This window comes from Falco biarmicus, chromosome 1 (genome assembly GCF_023638135.1).
Source record: "Falco biarmicus isolate bFalBia1 chromosome 1, bFalBia1.pri, whole genome shotgun sequence".
NCBI lineage: Eukaryota > Metazoa > Chordata > Aves > Falconiformes > Falconidae > Falco > Falco biarmicus.
In genome coordinates this window covers 42,008,622-42,034,123 of record NC_079288.1, presented here as the reverse complement: position 1 = coordinate 42,034,123, position 25,502 = coordinate 42,008,622, and the positions used below count along the sequence as shown (strand labels likewise).

Sequence of the window (25,502 nt, the reverse complement as noted above, 5' to 3'; positions counted from 1 at the left end):
ATCCACTGTTACAGGCACTTTAAAAACCAGCACTGCTATAATACCTGATTCACTGTTAACAAGTCTGGCAGCGTTGTGTGCTGGTATTTTTATGAATTGACTGTGACCTATGGCTGGTTTAGGCCCAGATAAAATCACTGCAAGACAAAGCAGGCTTTGTTTGACAAAGGCGGGGTGCATTTAGTAGCAACGTAGTACTTTGATCTACCTACAGAGCATGTTCAAAGCTATCACACACATCTAGAATTCAGATCATATATAAAGACAATGGCCATGTTTTTGAAATTGTGGATCAGACTTCTACAATTTACCTTTCTAATGACACTGACTGCAATAGTGCTTACCTGGTTTCCACCAAGGCAGCATAAACAGAAATTCAAGTTTTCAGAGACTCAATTTTTCTTCAGGCTTTCCTTTACTTTATGCAGAAATTCCATAAAGGAATGAGTGTTCCTATCCCCTGGTGTGTCTCAGGTTTGTACTTATGACTGCATTATGAGATGTTAAATTACACAGTAAAGAGAGAAATGAAGACAGTGATAGAAGGTGCCTTTATACAGAAGATGATCTTTCAGTGGAAAGACAGGTACGAATCTGAATTTGAATTTCAGAAAACTGAGGTCTGAGCTTACAGCTTGGACTCATCAGTCCTCAAGGGGACAAAGCAGATGCACTATTCAGTTGTGCTTAAACTTCAGGTCAGACCCACATTTCCCATAAAGCAGAAAGAACTTTCCAGAACCAAATGGTTCCAGAGAAAGCCAATGCTGAGCCCCCTGGGCCCTGAAGGTTATCTGATACGTGCTTCACACTGCCTAGCAAAGAGCGGCACAGGATCATTTTTCTGCTCCTCAATTTAATTATTCGTCACTACTGAAAGGCAATGAGACACGCTAGCGGGACCCATGTCTGCCATTTTAGGAAGCTAAAAATAAAGGAGGCTCTCCTGCAGTACTGGTGCAGTGTCAGGGAAATTTCATGCTGCTACTGTTATTAACTGAAGTAACAGGAAAGCAGAGGAAAAATGCTTGCGTTAACATATTGCCAATTAACAGAGCAAGCAGAGAAATTCAGTGTGAAGATCTGAGTCTGGTTTCTTTAAAAGCTAAGAACTTGATTTTCATGAGTAAAAATCCTGTCCATCACCGATGTGATTTTTAGCCTGGTTTGCTAAGAAAAAGCAGTTTGTGGGCTCATGCTCTCTGCATCTGTCTATCAGTCTACTTCCCTCTCTCATACCTTCCCCTCACCTCTGCTCATTAGATTTTGAGGATTGTGTCTAATTTCAACCAGGGCTTGGCAGACAGTCCGAGGTCTCAAAAAATTACATTTCTGCAAGTGTCACAAAAGTCGACATCTGGGAAGAATTGGCATTAAAACGTTCCTACTACAGAAGAGGTTCAGTGAAAGATCAAATACAAGAGACCTGTTGGAGCTATCAGAGACCGCCCAAGAATTCACTTTTAGGATTTCAACCCACAAGAAAGTCAACTTTCTTGCTTTTGCTGCTTAAGGAACCAAATATTTGTTTTAATTGTGGTAATTACTGGATGTCTAAGTCTGTTGGATGTCTGTCTGTTATTTACATCACTGATTAGCAATATGAGGTAAGATGCTGCACAGACTAGTCTGGACTCAGACCTCCTCAGTTAAATAGAGGACACAGATAAGGGAAGGGGATGAAAAGACCAGAGAGGTGAGTTGGCACCACAGCTAAAGAGCAAAAGAAAAGCACACCTGGAAATGAAGTCAAAGTTTCGTATTTCAGCAGCTCTAAATATTTTCTCAAAAGCTAGCACTGATGCTGCTCCTTTAGCCCTCAGTTCGTGTGAGCTTACACATGCTTCTTGTCAGGTATTAGCGGCAATGATAAGAACTAGCTTAAGTGACAAAACTGTGCTTTTTGGTCATAGATTAGGGGATTTCTAATAAAATAATGAGGTATGTCTGTGACTCCATTTAAAACTACTGTTCCTGTAAAGTTATGACCTTAAAGCGAATTCACATGGAAGTGCCTGACTCACTAAATTAGCACTTCTTCCCTCAGGAAGGGAGAAACAGGCTGAGAGGTGAGGCACCATGACAGCAGGACACACCACTCCATGCGACTCTGCCCATTTCTCCTGGCATTAGGAAATTAATCTTTCTGATTTTTTAATAGTAGGGGTGCTTTTCCCTCCCTGCCTTTGAAAGGAATGTAAAGCAAGGTATGAGCCCAAATCCACGCAGCCTCATCAGCAGAGTAACAAACAAAACCTTTTTGTGTTTTGTTGGTGTATTTTTTTTTAAAAGGAAATTTGTCAGTTCAGTATCTGTCAAAATACTTCTGAAAATAATCAACCTCTAGTTTCACACTCAGATGCTGAGACCTTCATATCTAGCACAGAGAAGCCACATGCATGCAATATCACCCATCAAACAGATTACAAACATCTTCTAGTTCAGGAACAAAACCAAAAGATCATACACTGACTTCCTTTACTAAAACAAATTTCTATCCAGAAATATACAGTTCTGTTTTCTGATAGTACAGTGTACAGAAGATATCTCAGCCTCCCATCACACAGTGCACTGCCCAGTCATGTCTAATTGGTGTTGATCTTGCATTAGCTGTCTGTCCTTCAGGCTCGATTCTGATGTTGCTACTACAGTGCTGTAAACAGGCTATGTAAGAGACAGATTTCAGAATAGTAACTATATAATTTTATGTTACTATATATATACACAATATATAAAGTTACAATAATCTACGTTAACATGAATTGTCAAGCTGTGTTACAAGCTCTACCAGAATAACCTGTTGTATGTTGTGCTGCAGTGAGCAACTCGACCTCTCCTTAGGGCTAGAGCAGTCCTAGCACGCCTCATGCATGGAACCTGATTCCAGTTCACTAATGCTATGCTTACTTCATCAACTATAAGCAACTTTAATAAGAATTTCACTGGTCTCATCCTTTCACAACCTCCACTGCACCTCTAAGACAGCAGTATTTGTGCTCCAGCTTCTTGTCGGTATGATTAAAAGCTGAGAGATGCCTAAACAAGTAGTCCTGTAACATAGGCAAAAATCCCTTTTGTTCAACACCACCTCTGAGGGCTGCATCACTCAACCCATGTCCATGGGCATGCCAGGCTGCACCACCCCAACTTCAGTTAGGCCATGTCTTTGTTCTCTCATGAATATTTCTCCTCCATTTCTGCCTATCTTCTCTTCACTCCTCTCATTGTGCAAGGAAGACTTAAAAACCTCACTTTGTGAACTTTTTAATGTGTGACAGAAAGCAGGAGACAATGAATCCAGTTACTAGGCAGATCAGGTTCAGAATGAATCACAGAAGAAATTCTTAATTCCCTGATCTCATCTGAACAGGCTCTCTGCAGCCCAGCTCCGAGTCTTGTAGGCCTGAAATGGGAACATGGCTGGGAATGTTGGAACCATACCAAGCTGACTCTATCAGAAAACAGGTTTTACATATAACCCCACTGGATACCAGTACTGTGAAAGCCACTTTCATTCCAGAATTAATTGTCTGTTGAATGAAAATACATTGAGCCAGATGGATCTATTTCAGGAGGAGGATCAGGCTAGCACCAATCTAAAATAAAAAATTATTGGGTTTGGTTATTCAAAGCTGGACTAGCTGAGAGCTGTTCAGTGCAGGTGCTGACATGTTCAGGTCTATGCCTAAAGGATTATCCCAGGAAGGATATATCAAGTGAGTTTGCCAAATATTAAAGAAAGATGGGAAATTTCTAATTAATTCACTGCAAATCTTTTCACTGCTCCCTACAATACCAGCAGTGAATGATCAAAAGAAATTCTTCAAGTGTTGAGAGAGCTGCAGCTTCTACTGGATGCAAAAGATCATCAAAAAGTGGGAGAAAAGACTGGTCACCAGGAAGAAACACACAAGCAGGCTCCAGCAGAGCATTTGGCAGCCCACGTCCCTGCAATTGTGCTGGAAGTCACAAGCCTAAATCCACAGACCTTGATTCTGGGGATTGTCCATGTGACACAGAAATTATGTCAACCACCCATTTTTCCAAGCCAAACGCACTCACTGCTTGTGTAAGTTGCAAGCATCAACAATTTCAGCGGTTAGACATCTTAGTATTAGGTTGTTTAGTAACTTGAACATGATCAGCTCGCTCTTGCTTCATACCCCACTCCCATCTGTTACATGGAGTCACCGGCAATCTATCATCATGTTTTAGGACAGCCCTGTGTGGCAAAATCTGGTTTTCCTATTAGAGGTGTGAAGAGTACCTAGTCCCTGCCCAGCACCTCTAGCACAGTGCTTGTAACGCAACACAGGAACACGTAACCTTCATTGGCCAACTGACAGGTGCACAATGGGTATCAGCATCTTTCATCAGCAGGTTTCTGCTTGTGGTAGCCACCAATGGGATCGAGTTCTACAGATGCAAAATTTTGCAGCTATCTGTAGCCTTACTTTACGTATGGCCGGATGGCTAGAACTCTGCCTTACAGGGACTCTATAAAGCAACTGCAAATGTTAATCCTGAGCAAGACTAACCTTTGGGTTATACAATGTTATTTCTATTGGGGATATTTTTAGTCTTATCGCTGCCTTCAGTTCAGTATGCGCAGGAAAGAACACCACCAATCTTTTCTACAACACAAGGCTTGTCTGAAAATGAGTGAATATAACAAAAAATACATTTTTATTTACAAAAGCTTCACATCCTAGAGGCATGTGAGAGCTGTAAAAAAAACCACCTCAATTTCTAAAAGGGCAGTGAGGCCCTATTGCCAAATAAAATATAAAACTAGCATAAAGAATCAAATGAAAAACAACCAATTAACCCTATCACCCCACCAAAAATGCCAGAGACAAAATGAGAAGCAAACTTCTCCAGTATTGCAGGAGAGGGCTTTCCAGCTGTCATGGTGGATACCTTCCAAAAAAACGAACTCCTGTGCAACGAAGTCCCTTTTGCTTTATGAATGGTACAGCAGTACCTTGGCTAGGATGCCAGTCTGGGCTGGGGGAAACAGAAGTTGAGAGTGTGAGTGACCTTGCACAAGTTCCAGTTTTGATGCATTCCAAAGTGCTCTACCACACCGAGGATAACTCCTAGGTGCTAGCAGGTGCTTGCAGGAAGGACCTGCCCTCCCTCCAGGAACAGATCAAACCTTTGGCTGAGGCTCAGGATGGGGCTAGTCAACAAAGGATGCTGAAAAAGCAGGAATGAAAAGACCCATCCTTGCTTTGAAGTCTGGAAATATTTGCCCCTGTAAGACCCGCAGCTCTAAAGAATGCAGCAGATGCCTTATCCTTCACATAAAGGAAAGGGAAAGTTATATGATCCTCCTTTTGGTTTTTTTTTTAAACAATATACTAGTGGTTACAGCATTCAGCTGAGATGCAGATAATCTATACACATTTAATTGCATATCCATACTGAAAATACTTATTCAGTCAAATCTTGAGGAAAAGCCTAGTCTGTGAGTTAGGCACCAACTTGCCCAGTGCTGTCAAACTGAGACAAAAATTATCACAGGCAGAAGCAGATCTCAAAGGTCAAAAGTGAAGAGCTTCTACCATGTAGACAATGGCTGAGGGATGGGGGAACTATGTCCATGAGAGCACAGGCAGTAGCTGAGGCAAGGGGGGTTGTGTCCTGCAGCATACGTAACAGATATGGTGTGAGAAGAGGATATGGTTTTGCTCCATGGTAGGTAGATAAGAGTACTGTGCAGTGTTGTGGAAACAGATAAATCAATCTCTGAACAAAGCTTGCTCAGATACCAGGAGCAAGACAGCCACGATAATCTGACCTCCTGATCTGTGTATTCTTTTTGCGAAACGCAAACTGGAGCCAAACAGTGCAAACAAAAGCCATCAAAGACTCCAGTAGTAGGGGTCAGAGATAGAAACACAAAGCTCACTAGATCTGTACCAGAAAGGGGAATCACTCCAAAGCTTTCAAGGAGGAAAGATCCTGTTCTCAACCATACTAAATTAGTACAGGGACACAGCATGAATTCATCCTTTATAGTACTTACACACCATCATAACTAGCCAATATACTGTTCATCCTGTGGCCCAAGTACCTTCATTTGGCAAAATTTACTACTGGAGTTACTATGCTGGTAACTACTGGCTGTGCTGATGCTTCTGGATCAATAGCAAGAATGAATTTAGCTGACTGACTCCAATAGGACTAAGCGCATGGGTGAGCTGAGGAGAATATGGATCATTGCTACAGGCATAAAAACCTATCTGAGCAAGTTAGCCCATCCAACCAGCAGTATCTGTCACTGTCCACACAACGCACTGCTGACAGTGGGACAGCAGTTGGCAGCATCTGTGGTTTGCTTAGAAAGCTGTGTTGGATTTGCACCTCACAGGTTCCTGACTAACCATGACTGCTGACTGTACCACACCCGTGATTTTTAACAGTTCTCCCCAGGAACAAAAACTAGTAACGCACCAGTAATCCCACAGAGACCAGCTCTGTACTTCACGAGTCTATGAAGTCTTTGACAGAGGTCATCCCTCACAGGCATCTGCCTAGTCTAACACAGCCCTGCATGAACTTCTGTAAGTAGTACTTGCGTTTTGGAGTATCTGGATATTTAAAGAAATTCACAAAAGAGGGAGACCTGGCAGGATTCATTTTCTTCCCCGATCAGTTTATCAGACATTAAAGCCTAGATGGGAGATGTTTTATGCTGCTTGCAGCAAGCAGTGATTCAAAAGCAACTCTAGCAAGCCTGGTTTGAATCATGGCTTATCAAGTGAGACCATTATACTAGTGATCACTTTTTCTTATGAGTACTCCTGTAAAAGCAACCGGATTGCCTGTATAAGTAGCTCTGAAATATAAATAAAAGGTAGATAATTGAGTTCCATGGCTGCCTTTTGCCTATACAGACTCAGATTTTCTCCTCTCCCTCCTGGCACAGTTAATTGCCTGAAGAGGAGAAAGCAGTGTTTTACAGAGACAAGGAATTGTTTTCTTGGAGCAGAGTCCAGTGGCACTGAGGTAGCAAAGGCCTTTACGTCAGCAGCTTCTTTCCACAGACCTGTTTTGGTCTTGCAGAGAGGAAGGCGGTGTCAGGGATCTGTTGGGGGATAGCATGGCTTTTGCCAATGCTATACCATTTCACAGTGGCTATTCAACCCAAGGGAGATGCTGACATTACAGCCGCCTCTTAGGCATTTGCGCTAACATTTAGCGCAGGAGGTTAAGACCGAAGCAAATGCACTAAAGAATCCCAGAGGCCAACATGTTCCTTTGTATTTTCATCCACTGAGTTTGGGTTATTTAGATGTGATTTCCAAATGATGCTGTGAAATAGGTAACCCCCTCCTGTAGTATTCTGGCATCAAATACCGCTGCCTGACAGAGCCATTTTTAAGTAGCAGTGCTTAAAGAAGCTCTTTCAAAAATCTTTTCTTTGGTTTTGTTTTCTTAATCATTGCCCATTCTCCCAGGATGGCATGCAAATTACAGCTCAAATATTAGAATTATAAATCAGTCTGTGGTGGCAAATGAAAGGGCTTCTAGAGAATGGCTCCACAGGAGGTGGTATAAAGCTTAAAATACCCAGAAAACTATATTCTCACCTTTTCTAAAAATGTTTTCCTCATTTACTTAGACAACTCTTCAGCCCCTGAGAAAACTCTGTGTCCACGCTGCTCATGAAAACAAAACAGAATCAGTCTGTTGTCTCCTCAGCTATCTACCCTGCAGCTGCCCTCAGGCCCTCCTCCAAAGCCAGCAATCAAGGACACACTTGGAAAAAAATATATACATTAGGCCTTTTGCCATTTGTCAGAGATTCCCAGAACTGGCCCTTTCCTACTGCGCTGTTTCACTAAGGACTCCCCCCACTGAGGATATGAAACAATTTATGGTCTCAGGCTCATCCTTGGCTTGAGAACCATGCCTCGGAACAAGTCATCCCAGTAAAATAAAGGGAGAAGCAGGTAGCCACGTCTGCTTTGCAAGGCAGCGTTACAAGACTGGGCAGAATACACAGAGTAATTTAGCCTGATGGCGAACAGCACGTGGGTTTGTTATCCTGAGGACATCCATCTCTTCCTCTTACTAGTAAAAGACCAACAAACTTGTCTATTGACATTAAAGCTAGCCCTCTCAACACACATTTCAGCGAGATGATGTAAGAGGCACAAACAAACATGCAATTATTCAGAAATTAAATGGCCTGACAAATGAAGTAAGAGGGGTAGGAAACCTGTGTGAGAACTCCTCTGGATGTTCCACTGGATTTCCCACAGAAAGTGCTGCTGCACTGTCTTTCCATACGTAGCCATGAGTCCCAGTTAGCTAAACCAGGTGAAAGAAAAAGCTAGTGCAAAGAACCACAGAAGCACAAACCCTCTTCCCTCACCGTGGGAGGAGAATGCCAAACAGAGGGATAAGAAAGCAGAACTCAACAGAAGTCAGACCTCTTCTTGATGCAAATGAAGGCCCTTTGCTACTGCTTCAGAATTCAAAAAACCACGGCCAGAGAAGTCATACAGATTATATGTGCTACACTCTTGTATGCTACCAGTGCGGATACTGTGGGTGATGAAAGAAGACAGGACAGAAATTAAGAGGTAAGCCAACACTGAAGAGACGAAGCCTACCAAGCTTTGAAGCTATCTTCAACAGGTGAAATTCCATACTTTTCAGTGTACTGGAGAGTTTGCAAACAAGGACTCGAAAGCCTAGCAGATCAGACAGAAATAAATCACAGAACCAAAATTGTCACCTTCATTCCCAACAGCACTACAATGCACTTGAACTCCAAGTAACCCCAGCTAAATGAGAGGACCTGAGACCAAGTCACATCATGCTGCTCCCTGATTACTCCCTTCTGTTCCATAAGACAAACAAATCTTGGTTCAGGAGATAGCCCCGATACAGGTAATTTTTTTGCTCTTCTTATGTCCTACAGGATTTGCTGAGTAACCAGCAAGTGTCAGTTGCACTGCAGCTTGTCTCCAAAAGCCTCTGGGAAACCTGGATATTCCAGAACACCCGAAAGGATGAAAACTATAGGGCAGAAAGACAATTTTTAATCGGTTTGCATCTGCTGTGCTGTCCTTGAAACAGATGTTGCCTCCACCTAAGAAGCTTTCAGACATTCACAGCTATTTCTATGGCACCATAGCTATGGGTTTTAGGAAAAGCAGACACAAGTCATGTGCACATCCAGTTAACACTTGGCTGCTTTAGCTCTGTGCTCTCAGGAGATGACTTTGGGTTGCTGGAGGATCTGTGGCTTTCATTTTCAGAAGCTAAAGTTCTCCTGTTTCAGAGGACAGTTTTGATCAATAGGACTACAACAAGGATGAAAGCTGCTCTGCTGTCATTGGCTTGCTTCCTTCCTTTTATCCATCACGTCACAGGCTCTTTTTCTTTCCTTCCCCCCACCACCACCACTTTCAGTTCGTTAGTTTAAACTAAGTGATGGAAATGACTGCCAAGTGAAACCCCACAAATAATAACAAAAAACTATGCTAAGTATATGAGAAAGAGAGACTGAGTACCCATTAGTAAGGTTAGAGAGGGGCATTAATAAAAAGAAGATTTGTCAAACATGACTCATTTCTTTTCCTTCCTTTCATAAATCTTATTATTCCCTTGGAGAACAGCCATGCACTCAGTGGCTAGAACTGCATTCTTGAATTATGTTCTTGGTTTAAGTACTATCTGCCCTTACTTACTTAAAAAAGTCAAATAAACACTACCATCCCCAAAACCCAAAAAACAACCCCACATCCCACTATCAAGGTTATTAAGTTACAGCAAGTTTTTCTAATCCTTTAAACCTGCATGACGATTATGGATGTGCAACAACCACACTGCAGCTATTCACTAGAAAGATGACAGACCTCTGCTTTTCCAACTCCAGCCACATCCACAAAGAAATGGAAAGAAACTGAATGAGAATACCTCCTAAAAGGCAACAAAAACATCAGTCAAAGGTTTTCTTTCCACCTCTGTAAACACTTTTTAAAAAAAAAACAAACCACAAATCTTTAATCCTACATAGTACAAATGATTCAAGTTCTGCACATATAAATGAGTCAGTGATAAAACTGCCACATGATTTTTCTGTCAAAATAAACTTTCTTCCCAGCTACAAATGCAAAAAGCAGAAACATTACATTAAAAAACCAGTTACTAGTACATGAGACAGAGTACAAGGAGTGACTTCAAAATCACTGATGTGCTGCTGGAATGGGGATATATTTTTTGTATTTGTCAATATTTTGAATAGTTGGATGTAATTTTACCTGTTTTACAAGAGAGATTTACCCTCTTTTTTTCTACCAAACCTTTAGACCTTTTCTTCCTAAAGTGGCTAAACAGAGTAATAAAATTTCAAATATTACCTCATATTTTTAATAGGGGCTATCCAAACATTGACTCATGATGTTTTCTTCCCTTATTTTGGGGAAAAGAATCTTCCTGAAAGCACTGATTATGAGTTTTCTCCACTACATAATTCAAGACTAACACAGCTAAAGCCAATGTGAAGTGGAAATTGGACTTTTGGACATCACTTTGCAATACAGAAGGTCAGGCCTATAGCAATAGTTACTTACTTAAGCTTCAGTAAGCAATTTAGAAACACTGAAAAAACTTGTTATACACCGTATGGTAAACCAGTAAACTGCAGCCAAACTTCGAAAAACAAAAAAACAGAGTTGATATTTTTCACTCCTGTCTTCACTAGGCCCAACCTTGCATTTCTTAAAAAAAAACTCAAAAGGAGACCATGTGGAGAAGCTACTCACTAGGGCAAGGAAAGCACATGGCTAGGACCAGCACCCACAAGTAAGTCAATACTATTGGAGATAATTATGTGCTAATTTTGTCAGATGCATGTTAGCATCAGACCATAAAAAAAAATCAAATAGAAATAATTATTACATAAGAATCTGTATGTGGGTATGAAAAGATGCAGTTTCATTAGCAGCAGGGCTGGCAGTCACACTTAATTGTCCACCACTCACACGTCCCTTTACCTCTTTTCTCTGGAATGGAATTACTCTTCAGCTGAAAGTTTCCAGCTGTAAAAAGCTTCTTTTTGACAAATCAGATGTGGACATTCACATGATTCGTTTGCAGCCTGTTCCCAACCCTTACTTTTGATATGGAAATTTGGGACCAATTTCAACCAGTCCCAAGCCTATGAAGACTAAACTATCCTTTTAAAAATACTGCTGCACCTTTTAAGTATGCAGATTGCTGGGCTAATTTTTAAATGCAATCACTTTGCTTCCAGTGCATTCTAAAAATCAGGAGTCCCAGTCTGCATGAATGAGTCCTCTGCACCTAGGACCTGCTATTTCCATCATTTTAAGCCTATGTGGTGCAATTACATGAATTGTCCACTTCCCTTCCCCAGCTTCCTCCATGAAATGCATACGCAATGCAAAACCCATTTATTGTACTGGGAATTGCTATTGTATTTAATCTTCCCAAAGAGAGCAAAATCAAATTATGATGTGTAAAGAATGATAATCTGTCAAATTCAAGGGAATACTCCAGACTTATCCCTCCAATCCCTCTGTCTGCAATAGAACAGGTCGAAGAGGTCTAATGTAGAAGACATGGGTAGGAAGACATGATGTGAGAATACATAATGAGAAAATGAAAACTCTCTTAATCTTTGCGGATTGAATGAAATCTAATTACATGCTGTATTGATTGTTGTGTATTACTGGAAAGAGACAGTGAAAAGGGAAAAAGGCAATTACAGTGAAATTGTAGTCTGACCCTTCAATTGCTTTTTGGCATGAAAGGTTATGCTTTACTCTGAGCATCAAAAATTCTTTATCCTCTATGGTAAATCATTAGCAACAGACTCAGATGCAAAACTGATTACAGGAAAAATTCAGTCAATTAAATCTCTTTTTATTTTTTTCCCCTTTACAACAAATAGAGGCAAAGGAAAAAAATACCAAGGTATTATCATCAATGCCATTTCATTAGTTGCTACTAAAGCTACCTGGCATTAGTTCTGTGTTGACTGACAATAAATCATATTGGTCAATAGAAATACCATAGTAAAAATGAAAAAAAAAAAAAAGGAATACATTGATGAACTAGATCTAGAATAACTCAGTTTTTCAAACTGTATGTTATACCCAAAGTCAAATATTAAGAGGCAATATAAAGTTTCATCAAGGAAATTCCACAGACACATTTCATTGCTCTCTTTTCCCTTTGCACATTCTGTTCATTTACTTCCACCAAAACCAGCAGCTGAGTGCAAAGCAAGCTATTTTTCTAAGTTGATATAAAATCAAAGCACGAGCCAACTGAAAACTATTGTTTGGGTGCATGTCTGCACGACTCTGCAGGCAATCATGGCAATTCTCATTCATTCTGTTCTAAAAATTCTTATTCTGCCAAAGATAGTTGCAAGGACCAGCTTTCTACTGATTTTCATACATGGTCCTCTGCGTTCTACACACACCTCCACAGGCATTGTATGCACAGTTTTTATTCAGACTGGAAAGCTAATGTGTTTTCTGGTAGTGAGTTTCAGGTTGCCTCTTGGTACACTTGTAACATTACTTCTTGTGTTTATTTTTCCTTGCAGAAGGTACACTTTCAAATAACATTTCTTTGATTGCATGCAAACAAGTAAGTGTGACAGAAACAAAATTCTGCCTAGCTGCAGATGCAAGGCTGGTCTCCCACAGAAGTGTCTTTCTAATGCACTGGATCTTCAACAGAGTCCCTGGGAAATCCAGGTAATGTCTTACAAGTCTAGAACTAATCCAAATATAAAAGAAAACCTAAATAAAAGAACACTCAGAATTTATTGCCAAAATATAAGACACTTAATAGGTGGCTCTAAATCTGCTAATCTCAAAATAGAAAAGTCCAAGAGCAGAAAATTGAAATACTGATCTGGACAGATCTACTGTAACAGTAATATCAAGCTGGACTGAAACTCCTGGTGTTTGCAGGAGTTCTGGGTATGCAAGGAATTCATACTCCTTATGAAAAAAATCTACCTACCCATGTCTGTCTCTCCATATGAAAGTGACTTTGACCCTCCTCATGACAAACTAACATTCACAAAGGCCTCAGACGGCTATCCAACCTTGTGACAAAGCAGTATACAGGATAACATCTGAGAAACCTCGCTCAACATCAGGATGAAACTGCACAGCTCCAGAGCAGAAAGAGTGCTTCTGTAATACCAGTCTTTCTGTGAGACATGGCAGAGCATCATCACAGACAAGCTCTCCTGAATCTCAATGCTGCCAGAGCAGCATTATGCCCATTAATGGCATAAGTAATGAGTCATGATATTAAAAATGGAATACCAGTGCTCTAAGCCCAAACGCAGATGCTTGATCCTGATTTCACTTACAGTGATGCAACTCCAATGAATCCAGTGTAGCACCTCCTAGTCTTTTAGGACTTTTCATTTTTATTGCCATAGAAGGGAGGGGAGGGAAAAAAGAGAAAGTGACAAAGTATCTTTTTACAATGGTGATGAAATAATTAACCTGTGTTAATGTGCCACTATGTAATAAAAACACCCACTGTGTCAGAAAGAAGCGGAAGGGAAAGGAATAGGAAATTTTAACAGTTCAGCTTGAAAAACTTTCTGTATTTTCCTGTGTAAGTACTTTCAAAAAGAAACTATCTGCAGTGTTTCTCACGACCTGATGAAGCAACATAACATTTAAGTTCAACCAATTTCACTATGAAGTTCCATATCCAACAAAACACATTAAAGAAGAAGAAGAAAAAAAGTCTCCAAAATAGAGGCATAATTTGCAAGAGAACTTCCTGCTTACTGTGAAGCCACAGTCATTACATGCAGTGGTGCCTGCCTGGTACGTTAAGGACTCCTGCGATTCTCTAGGTGATGCTACCTATGCTGAGATGAACCCAGAGCAGGTAAATCCTACCTGAAGTATCACCTATAAATGCCACCAAGAACAAATCAATTTGGGCCAAAAAAACTCCACTCAGTTGAGCTACAACGGATATAGCTCAGGGACTGATCTAATTTAGTTTGGGAACTCTATGGCTTTGTTGAATTTGGGAGGGAGATTTCCCCCTTAAATCCTACATTCTTCAAAACTGCTCTGGAATATGGTTAGGAAACACATCTGTTGACACTTTATCTCTAGTTCATGAATGTATATTTTTGTGACTGATACCCGCACTCCACATTCCCTTCTCTCTTCCCTGTTTATACAGATGAGTGCGTAAGGGGATATGTGTTCTATAACACTTGCTGGTGTAAACTGCATATTACCATAACAGTCTCACCTACTTAGATTTATACATTCACTCAGAAAGTAGTAATAGGAAATATGCTTTATCCTAACCCTCCTATTTGTTTGCATTTTGAGACTACAGCAGCCTTTGTTAAATTAATGTTACAAGTAAGATTTTCACCAGCAGCCTAGAAGCACATTCAGTGTACTTAAATATATTTACACCGAAAGTTTTATTTGTTGCTAGACACTAAATGTTACATTTATATTACAATTTCATGGAAAAGTTCACTCCCTCAGCCTCTTCTTGTCCAAAGCACTGATACATTTAATCACATACTTATTTCTTGATGTTCCACATTTAGAACTTTACAAATATATGCAAATATAAATGCACTTGTTTTGAAGGATTAGTTTCTACATGAAACATTAGTTGTCCTATAACAACTTTTATGGCTTAGCCTGTTCTAACTACCATGGAAGAGTTCTTTGCTTACCTACCAAGATTTTTGAAGGCTGGTGAATTGAAATGGTTTGTCATAAAAAGAATTGGTGGGTGCTTCCCTTCCTCACCAAAGACAACGTCAAATTTAAATGGCACAGTCATTAAGGAAACGTATGAGTGGTATGTTTAAATAGGCCATTAGAAGCACACAGCTTAAGAACTCAGTAGAACGCTTTTAAAGTAGTTCTAAGACCAAGTATATGACTTCCAGCTATAACCTAACAGCGTATTTGCTATGCAAACACCTACCCATGCAGAGTTAATACATCCAGACAAACTGTAAACCCAGGTACAGTTCATAGGGACTTCCAACCAATCCTTAAACCCACAAACTCTGCAGCCTCCTTAACTTTGCATCTATTGAGAATGTGCTGACTTTGGACTGAGAGTAGGGGGTGGGGGGTGGCAAGGGTGTTCAACAAATCCCTCCAGCAAACCCCTGCAGCCACTATCTTTCCCTTTGTTTTCTGCTCTTCAGCAGAGGGGTCAGGGCGTATGGTGCCCGGGCTTCCCTCCCCAGCTTTGAGTGCTCTTCCCCAGTCTGCGGCACCCTCCCCGGGCACAGGGCGCCACAGGACCGGCGCTGCGTCCCCTCGCAGCCCTCCGTACCATTTAGCTGGTTGTAGACCACTTCCTCCAGGTGGTCCAGGCGCTGCAGGATGGACTCCCTGTCGGCCAGACTGCCCACCTTGGCGCCGCGGCTCCTGGCCCGGCGGTCCGCGCTCCGGACGATCTGCACCAGCTCCTGGGAGCGGTCCTGGATCCTGCAGTAGACGGAGAAGAGGATGATGCCCACAAAGACCAAGATGTTCACCGTCAACAAAGTTTTGATTTTCCGTGCCACCGCCATGGGAGCCGCCGGCGCCGTGGCAGGGCGCACATCAAGGCGCGGCGGCCGGCGGCCCCGCGGCCACCCGGCGGGGGGCGCGCCCGGGGCGCGGAGGGGTGCGGAGGGGCGCGGAGCGGAGCTGTCCTTCAGCACCGCCGCGCCCCGCGCCGGGCGCCCGCCTGCGCCCCGCGGGGCCCGCGCCGCGGCGGGCTGGGCGGCATGGAGCGGGGCCGCGCAGGGAGCGGGGCCGAGCCGCTGCCGCCCGCCGAGCCGCCGCCGCCGCCGCCTCTCCTCCTCCGGCGGCTCCCGCTCGCCGCCCTCGCTCTCCGCCGCCCCAAACGCAGAGCGCCGGTGCGGCGTGACGTGCTCCGGGGGATCTCATCTACATGCACGCGGCGGAGCCGCCGTGCCGCGCCGCCCCGCCTCGCCCGCGGCTCCCCGCCCCGCGTCCCGGCCCTGCCGGGGGCCGCCGCCCGCCCCCGAGCCCCGCGGGGCAGCCCCGGCGCTCGCCGCCGCATTTCAGCGCGACGGGCCGAGGGGCGAGGCGGACAGGCGCCGGCTTCTCTCCACGATAGACACCGGTGGCCATTTTCTCTTCGTTGCCCACCTGGGGAGCCCGTGCCCTGGCCGAGCGCGGCTAAGGCAGCCCTCCGAGCAGCTCCTGCCCTCCCACGGGCGCAGCCGTGCAGGTGAGGCGATGGCCCACCCGCCTCGCTGCTGGAGTAAGCGCAAAGCCGGCCACAGGCTCCCAGCAAGAGGCAGAGCTGGTAACGCACTCGGCCCCGCGGGTTTCCCGGCAGCCACAGTCCAACACTGGCTAGTGATCCTGCCGGGAAGCGACACGGCTGGGACCACGTCCACCTGCAAGCGAAGTCCTTGCCAAGAATACACAGAGTTATAGAACAGTTCGGGTTGGAAGGGACCTCTAAAGGTCATCTAGTCCAACCCCCCTGCAGTGAGCAGGGACATCTGCAACTAGATGGAGTTGCTCAGAGCCCCGTCCAACCTGGCCTTGAATGCTTCCAGGGATGGGGGATCCACCACCTCTCTGGGTAACCTGTGCCCATGTTTCACCACCCTCATTGTAAAAAATGTCTTCCTTGTGTCTAGTCTAAATCTACCCTCTTTCAGTTTAAAACCACTACCCCTTGTCCTATTGCAACAGGCCCTGCTAGAAAGTTTGTCCCCATCTTTCTTGCAGGCCCCCTTTCAGCACTGAAAGACTGCTATAAGGTGTCCCCGGAACCTTCTTATCTCCAGTCTGCCTCACCCCCACTCTCTCAGCTGGTCCTCACACGAGAGCTGCTCCAGCCCTCTGATCATTTTTGTGGTCTCCTCTAGACATGCTCCGACGGGTCCATGTCTTTCCTATCACAGTCATAGAATCACACACAGGTGGAAAAAAGCAGCCTCAGCCCTTACTCTCAAACACACATCCAGTGAACACTGAAGAATTACCAACATCTCTAAGCTCAATACCTATGGACATTAAATGAGCCCTTTCAGCTGGCAGCTTCTCCATTCATGTTCACAGTGGTCCTGCTTTGTGTACCACCTCACTTAGAGGGCTGCATACCATAATATAATCCTGGCTGTGGGATTTTTTTTTCCTTTCCCTTCTATACTTTCGAGCTGCCAAGCTCAAAATCCAGCAGAAGTTACAACCTCCCTGAACTCACTGTAACTTAGCAAGGCCTGCTCAGGGTTTCCTGAGGTGTAAACTCTCCACTGCTGTCCTACTTCTGACCTTCCTGCTGCTCATCTTCTGCAAGGCTCCTGAGGGTGCAGTTTGTTTGAGAAGTTATGTGTTTCTGTCTTAGAGGAATTCTCCCCTTTTCTTTTGGGGATCACCAATGAAACCTGTGTTGGACGAATCAGCAGCACAGAACAAGCCTAGAGAGAGTTTCACCATAATGTTATTCCTGGCAAAAGATGCCACAGGTTTCTGCAGTGCCATCTCTTACAAAAAGGTATGTCTCCACAGAAATATGCGCATGATTTGGTTACTTCCTTCAGTACTGTATTCTCAAACATAAGTATTATCTAAATACAGGGTCAGATATTCTTTCACTGAAGCAGTCAGCTCAGCAGAAACAGCTCAGAACCTGCAATTTTCCAGTGTTTTGATTATTTTAGTAGTGTTCTTATTGCAAATCTGTCATAGCACTACATTTCCCTAGAAAACACCAACATGGTTTAAGAAAAGGTATTGAAATAATGCTCAAGTGTAGCTTATTAGATGTCTTCACAGCATTTAATATATTATAGCAACACCTGCTGGTCTTGATATGGTTAAGAACCTGTTAGATCACTATTTCCATTACAAACTCCAAGTTCACAAGCTGGCCACAGGACTTCAGTTTGGATTCTGACACATGAGTGTTTAGCTTGTCCCAAGAGCTGTAAAGCATCTTCAATTATTTTACAGAGTTTACCAAGTTTTGATGGGGTATTTTTCACATCACTTCAGTTATAAATGGGCTCTTTCAAAGACATGATTTCATCCATGATTGACTTAGGTCAAACAGTTTTTGCCTTGTACGAAGTAAATGTTCTTAAAAATGCAGCTTAAAATACTCTACAGTGTGTACAGAAGAATGTGAGAATATGCTTATATGGCTGAAACCTTACCTAACACCATTCAAATAATAACTAGCTCTTACAGATCACTGTTCATTCAGAGATCTCAAAGCAAGTTACAAAAGGTTTACTATTAGAGCTGACTGAAGGATGGCAGTAGTGCTTTTGGAAAAATTTCAGGGTCAGAAAATCTATTTTCTTTTCGTATTGGAACAAAACCAAAAAGCTTTGAAATATTTTCACATGAACAGCATTGAGCTGAAGCCACTGTTTCCTGCCCAAAAGGGTCAGGTTCCAATTTTTCTTCCTTCAGAAAGGCTTATATAGTGCCAAAAGAAAACTAGATCAAAATCAATATATGCAACATCTGGATTCCAGTAAAAATGCTTTTGTTGAAATCATACCAATCAGCTCTGATTGCTGACCTACCTTACAAGTGGGGAACATGGAAAGGCACCGGTAATTTGTCCCAAATCAACAGAAAAAGCCAAAGGCAATGCCAGGATCCCACCCCACATCACAAATCCAGTTCTCTCTCTCTCACACTATTACCCTCTTAGTGATTTTTAATCCTAGTTGTCCCCATAGGGCTCATGTTTTCACTCATATCATCCAAGACAGATTAGGAAGCTGCTACAAATAAAAACCAAGATACCGTGTATTCAAATGACAGTCTATAGTTGATGATATTCTACATCTCACTGCTATCACTGTGCTCAGCCAAAAAAACCCACCTGGATGAAGGACAGCTGGCTGAAGATGTTGTAAGCAGCTAGAGGTAAAGACTCTAAAACCACAGTCAGCACTCTAAAATAGCCATCTGTCACAGCCATCTTCCCTAATGTAGCAAAGATCATTTAATGCCTTGGGGCACTTCTGGGCTGCTACTGGACTGTCATATAGCTAAGGCTGCATTGGTAACAGCAGCATAAAAAACCAAACCTGCTTTTGTCTGTGGTTCTCCTTGAAACTGCTTGGTCTTTTACAATGTTGATCTTGCAACAGTTATGCTTGTTTCTGTTGACTCTTGGTTATTGCAGGACACTGCATGCTGGCACAAAGATGTTGATACAGAGGAAAACTTCAGTTGCTTCTACACTTACAATCCTGTTCTGTTTAGCTACTGAGGTCAGAGACAGTAAATTTCATTTCAAATAACACTGAACTAAAAGATTTTGAAAAGAACTTTTAGCAAAGCATTGGTCTTACAGCCATTATCTACAGAGTCCATTGTGCAACCAGTCAAGGCAACAGACTCCAAGTCAACCTGACCCCAGTTCATTTGGAGATACCAACCTCAAACAATACAGAGGAACTAGATTATTTTTTTACCAGCTAGTGAAAACTGTAGATTGTGCAGCAATTGAATACAACCAAGATACTCATCATCATCACCTGGACATTTCCTGAGTTCAGGTTTTCCCCAAAAATGGTCAGTAAAAGTTATAAAGAAAGACCATGTCAGACCTACAAAGTATCACCTCTATAGCAGAACCCTTGGAACCACCATGCCTTCTGTTGTGCAGTCCAGGTATGGTGGGTACATACACAGATAATCAATATGAGCTTCAGTTTTTTATGAACACAAAAATTCTGTTGAATTTTATTTTAATGTCCTTAGAAGGAGACGAAGGAATTGGCTTGCTGATGAAACAAAGTAAGATTTTACTTTTGGCAGAGGCAAGGAGAGGTTGATTGAAAAGTTGCTTGAAGGTTTTTTGAATTTTAAAAAGCTTAGGTTGAAATAACTTTATTGAATCCAAGTTAAGAATCATAAAATCATTCCCAACCACTTTCCCAAAAGGACACAAGATTGATTTACTATATCTAGAGAGACATACCTTTCTGATTATTGTACTGCACAATATGAGACATTTGCAAGAATGAATAATGTGTAGAAGGGAAGACTTTGATGTTTAAAGTATTTGAACACTAGCTTCAAAGAAAGAAAAAAACCAAACCACACAAAACATTATGCCAGTGATGACCTGCAATTGTAGATTCCAGCTGTAGTTACTCACACACACTAATATCACCTATCATTTTCCTGATGAAATCCCAACTACGTTTTCTAGCTCATCGCTTAGAGTTTTAATATAGCCTAATATTTTTCTACTTTAAGTAGTATTTATTTAGAAGAAAACAGCAACAAAACCAGACAACAAAGTCCAAGATCTCTGTTAAATTACCCAGACATACAGAACTGAGGCCCTCGTCCTGTTGCAAAGAGGTATTGCAGCCCATCAAATACTTCTGCAGTTAAGTATTTGCACAGCAGCCCCTTTTTACCACGGCTCCAGTAGGCTCTGTAAGAAGCAGCTTGAACAAACAGGATGTTTGCATGAAGTTGCATGAAGGTTTTGGCAAAAGTAGCTAGCAAGTTAGGAGTAAAATAAATAAGGAACTCTCAACTGTCTCATACTTGAGATGTTTCCAACCACCCTCTTACCTTTTCTGCTGCAGCTGGTATTACAGTGGCACAAGAAGGCCAATAGTCAAAGAATTCCTCTGGCAACAAGACACTGCCAGGTCCCTAAGGCTTCCAACCGCCACTCTGCTCATATTCATGCAGAGGCTTTGGAGCATGTTCACAGCTGACCAAATACCTGCTACTGCTGGCTCAGGAGTGTTGTGGCCAGGTAACGCAGGGAGAGGAATATCCAACCTGGTATCCATCTCACCGCATTAAAAAGGCTGGAAGCCCAAAAGCCATGAGGGGTTTCCATGCAGTGGTTCTGTGCCAGGAACATCTACTGTCGGCTCAGAAAGCAAAGGTGTATGGTGACTAGATAGCCCTGAATATTATCAGTGTCTACTTAGAGCAGAATGACAACATAATGTGCTGTGCTGTGGTTTCAGACAAGATGAATGTGTTTACTTTAGTAAGATGACCTGTCTGCTACAGACCCAGTTATTACAGATTATTACCCAATTATTACAGACCTGATGCCATAAGCATTTATTGGTGGGGTCACAATTACAGTGTGCAAAGACTCATTCCTAACAAGCAGACCTACTCAAAGCTGCAGGCACAACAGAGGGATTAGGTATTCACAGGGTTAGCCTGGAGGTGCTGAATTTTAACTTCATGTCAAGGATGGTTTTAAATCAAATAAGATGCCTTAAAACCTGAACACATATTTCAGAAATTATATAGAAATATATATAGATCCCTTTATTTTTGGCAGTATTATCACTTATTAAGGTTACACAGAAGTTTCCTAAATGGAATTTTTGGGTCAATTCCTTCTAAACCTACAGGAATTCCCACTTGCACATGGGATAGTTCATCAAATGTACAGACTGCACTGTGTTCTAGCATTGCACTTGTTGCTGCAATGCACTACCCATATATTCTTCATATTGCATTAAAACTACAGGTTGACTCTGCAGAAAGGATTCATAATACACAGCACAACTGCAGGCTGATCTGCTGCTTTCAGGCTTGTGATATTGTGCTGATGACCACACTGTAGTAAATAGCATACAGCTACAATCCAACAATTATCCAAACACGCATTAACACATCCCAATAAACCCGTCATTGTAAAAATAGAATATAAATAACTACCGAGACTAAATTATTCAACCCACATGCTTGCATTTTACAAAGCTCTAATTTATAAACATTACAGCTCTCACCAATTTTAATAAGAATGACTTGAGCTCCTACTTTTTAAAAATCCAACTGCATAGTCCTCTATCCATTTTCTGTTATTTTCTCCTACTGTAATTTCAGAATAGGTGCTTGTTTGCTAAGAGAGGATTATCACCATTCACCATGATCAAAGAATATTTGCAGGATCTTAGACATACTCCACGCAAAAACAGAAAACAAATACTTGAGGACCTCATCTCACACAAATGACAGAGAGACTCAGTCCAGTCCATCTGTGCCTCAAAAAGGGAAGGTGGTTGGAACCTGCCTGACAGCTGCTGCGCTGGGACCCTACATTGCAGACTGATGTTTGGATAACTTACTGTAAGAAATTTCAGAGGTACTGTGATAAGATAGAGTCGCACATTGGAAATAAATCTGGGAATTTTTCAGAGACAGCTTCTACGTTTATGAGAGTTCTAGCAAAGAAAATAAATGTGCAAGAGATATATAAATGTAGTTTAATATCCAGCTATTACAGATACAGCAATTACCTCATTATACTCCTTGAAATCCATCTTTGCTTATTCCTGTTGCCAGAAAATTTACAAAAACCTAAACAATGGCTAGGCTGTTTGCATGCTGAGGCTTCTGCTTTTCACACTGACCAATATTGCCTTTTGGTTCCTTGTGTTCCCTCTTCTGCTGCAGTCACTCTCTCTGCTCTCATATTCTGTATAGCTTTTAAAGCAGAGACTGCTGTTTGACAGTACTATTCTTTAAAAAACTGTTCATAAATGGTTTCCTAATCCCAGGAACAAATCAATTTTGGACTCAAAGTGTCCGTTGACATCTGTGGACTATGACCCCAATCGGGTTCCTCCTTGGAATCCATTTGTCTCGTTTCCACCTTTACTCTTAAACAGCCAACCTTACGGTAACAGAATTTGCAGTCAGCTCTAAATGTCTTAGGCAGAAAACACTGTACAGATCAAGTTTTATATTAAGACATGCTTTCAATATAGCTGTGCTTTAGGTAGAAGTCTGTTTATTGAAAGGACTGATAAAAAGAAGCTGGCTTTCTTAGATGGATGTTAAATGCAACAGTCCTTTGCTGGCACTAAAAAGCTGGAAGGATGTTTCTCCCTGCCCAATCTAGCCAAAAGCCTATGAAAAAGCTGAACATTATCACTGGCTTAGAATAGTTAAAAATATTTTGCTACTGGAAGTGCACTGAATTCAGTAGGGTAGATTAATCTTTGGCCATCATCACCACAGTCCCAATTCTGCCATGAGGTACAGGCTTGTGGATTTCTGCAGGTATTTGCCCAGGCTTATCCACTTGTAGGAAAAGAGCCTCATACAATATTCATTACTTACTTGTCTCTGTCGTGATGCACATTATTAAGAGATGCATGGCCCTCCAGCAAAATCTTCACAACAAAATTAAGAAACACAGCCAGTCATCATGTCAAAGTCATAAGAGATTAAATATTCTAAGTGCAGCAGCACAGGGGTAAATTAGTATTGTTACCTTCTGACCCCCAGAGCTGCACCCAACGCTGGCTTTAAACAATAAAAATAATGAGATTTTTGGATTCCATTTATTTTGAAACAACAACTGGCAGCTTGAAAGAAGAAAACATGTTTTGGCAAATAAAGTTGACATTGACATTTTTAGCAAAGACTACAGTGGCTTGTCACTGGGCAAATCTGAAGAATCACTGCCAGCCTCTGATGTATGATGTTTTTCACAGGGACAGTGCCTGTGTGAGTAATAAAGAACATTTAGAACAGTTTGTATCTGCCTTTAACAGAGATGTTCAGAATATTTAAATAGAAAGCAAACTATTTCTAGCATTAAAGTCTTCAAAGTATTTTTAAAAATTATCATCTTAAAAAAAATAAGAAGATAAAAGCTGATGTATGGTAGAATTCCATCCTAAAAACTATGCCAGTGAGAAGCCTTAACAGATGGATGTAGGATGACAAAACCAAACTTGTCTAGTTGAGTTGAATTCCCAAATATTCCCAGTAAAGGACAAAGTCCCATTTACCAGTTCTGAAGGGTTGTTTGGGGTTTTTTTGTTTTTATTTAAAAAAAAACAAACACAACAACAACAAACCACCATGTTTGAAAATGAGCCAGTTGGTGGGAAGAGAACATTTAAGACTATATTGCACTATGAAAATGCTTAAAGAACTATTATGCTGTTTCCTGCTCCAGACCACACAACTTCACTAATTTTCAGTTTCTCTGTCTGAAAACTGGGGACAGCTTGCCATAAGGGAAGTGGCAGAATTTGCTTTTCATCTCAATTGATTTAGAGACCATATGCAGCTTAAAACAAATAAAAGTCCAAAACAAGAAAACTATGGAAAACCAACAGATCTGCTCTGCCACAAGGCACCAAAAGAGCAACATGGTGGGAGGAGCTGCAAGTAGGAAAGGACATGTAGGTACGATGTGCACAGATATTCATAACCCTTTAAGCTGTAGATGCTGGGAAGACATTCTCTATTATTCATTAATTCTCTGGTGAGCAGACAGATTAAGCATTTTTCCCCCTTAATTAATCTTGCTCTGGGCTATGGAGTTGAAGAGCTTCATTGATTTATATATTTGCTTATTTTGAGAGAAAATTATTTCTCAAAAAAACTCTCCACAGTGAAACTGCATCATCAAAGCCTCTGGCCAAGCTCACAAGCATTTCAGGCTACATATGTCTTTAGCCACTACACCACTATGTGTAATTGCAGATACAGAACACTTACTGCTTTTAATACTAAATACAGGGAGATAGTTTATGTCGGTGGCTTGTATTTCCCAAGTACAGACATTAATACCAGCCATAAAGGACAGATCATATTCCGCCTATATAAAGGAAACATGAAATGGAAAGGATCATGTCTGTAGTTTTCTTTATGCTACTTATTATTACATATTAGATCCAACATGTCCAATTGTATCAACTCACAAAAATTTCATGACATTAAATCTTTTAATGTCTATTGAGCTGCTTTTGATTTACATAAACCAAAGATCAGCAACAAGCAGTGAACAGGCTGCCTAGTGCTGAACAAAGCTTTTGTTGGTGCTGGCTGTTCCCTTCCATCCCTCAGGCACACAGCCCCTGGGAGGACACCCTTGACAGAGGTCAGCATGGATCTACCTTGGCGTAAAGTACAGGGGTTTCAATGGCTGTTTAACAGAGACAATGTTGCACTGAGCAAGCCCTACTGCTTGTTAGCATGCTTTGTTCAACACAATTAGTATGGTACCCTGCCAGAGTAAATACTAAAGGACAGCTCAGGTGATAGACTGAGGTTATTCAACTTTTGACAAAAGGTTACGAGAATTCTCTTGAAACAGTAATTGTCTGTCACATGAAATACTGCAACTTCTTGAACAGAGGAAAGAGGAAACCATAACAAGACCTGGATTAGGGCAAGAGGAAGCTAAAGGCTGGCAAGTTAATACACTGGAATGTAATGGAATCTTACCAATAGAGTCTAGGGTAGATTGGACAGAGAAGAAGAATAAAAGAAAGTTAATAAAAATCTCATTTTTTTCTGATGTGCCTGTAGCTAAAGTAGCTGAGGCTGGTTTCCTCCTAGGTCTTAACAATTTTTGTGGTCAGTACACGGAGAGGGAACTTCTGCAGTATCACAAAGAAAGGCTTCAGGGCATTTGGCACGGAATGCTTTCCCATGCGAGCCAAAAAAAGAACAGCATAGGAAGAA

General features: G+C 41.8%; 1 protein-coding gene across 2 annotated transcripts in view; it reads right to left on the bottom strand.

Annotated features, from left to right (window-relative positions):
• GALNT9 (polypeptide N-acetylgalactosaminyltransferase 9) overlaps positions 1-25,502 on the bottom strand; it is a 273,921-nt gene that overhangs the window by 144,266 nt on the left and 104,153 nt on the right. The window contains exon 3 of one of the 2 annotated variants that reach the window (XM_056341904.1): positions 15,361-15,515. Coding sequence is in view for 1 of the 2 variants with exons in the window: in XM_056341895.1 (XP_056197870.1) it covers positions 15,361-15,601 (241 nt within the window). In the remaining variant the exon portion in view is untranslated. Of the gene's footprint in view, positions 1-15,360; positions 15,976-25,502 lie in introns of those variants that run through there. The other variant, XM_056341895.1, reaches the window with a different exon arrangement.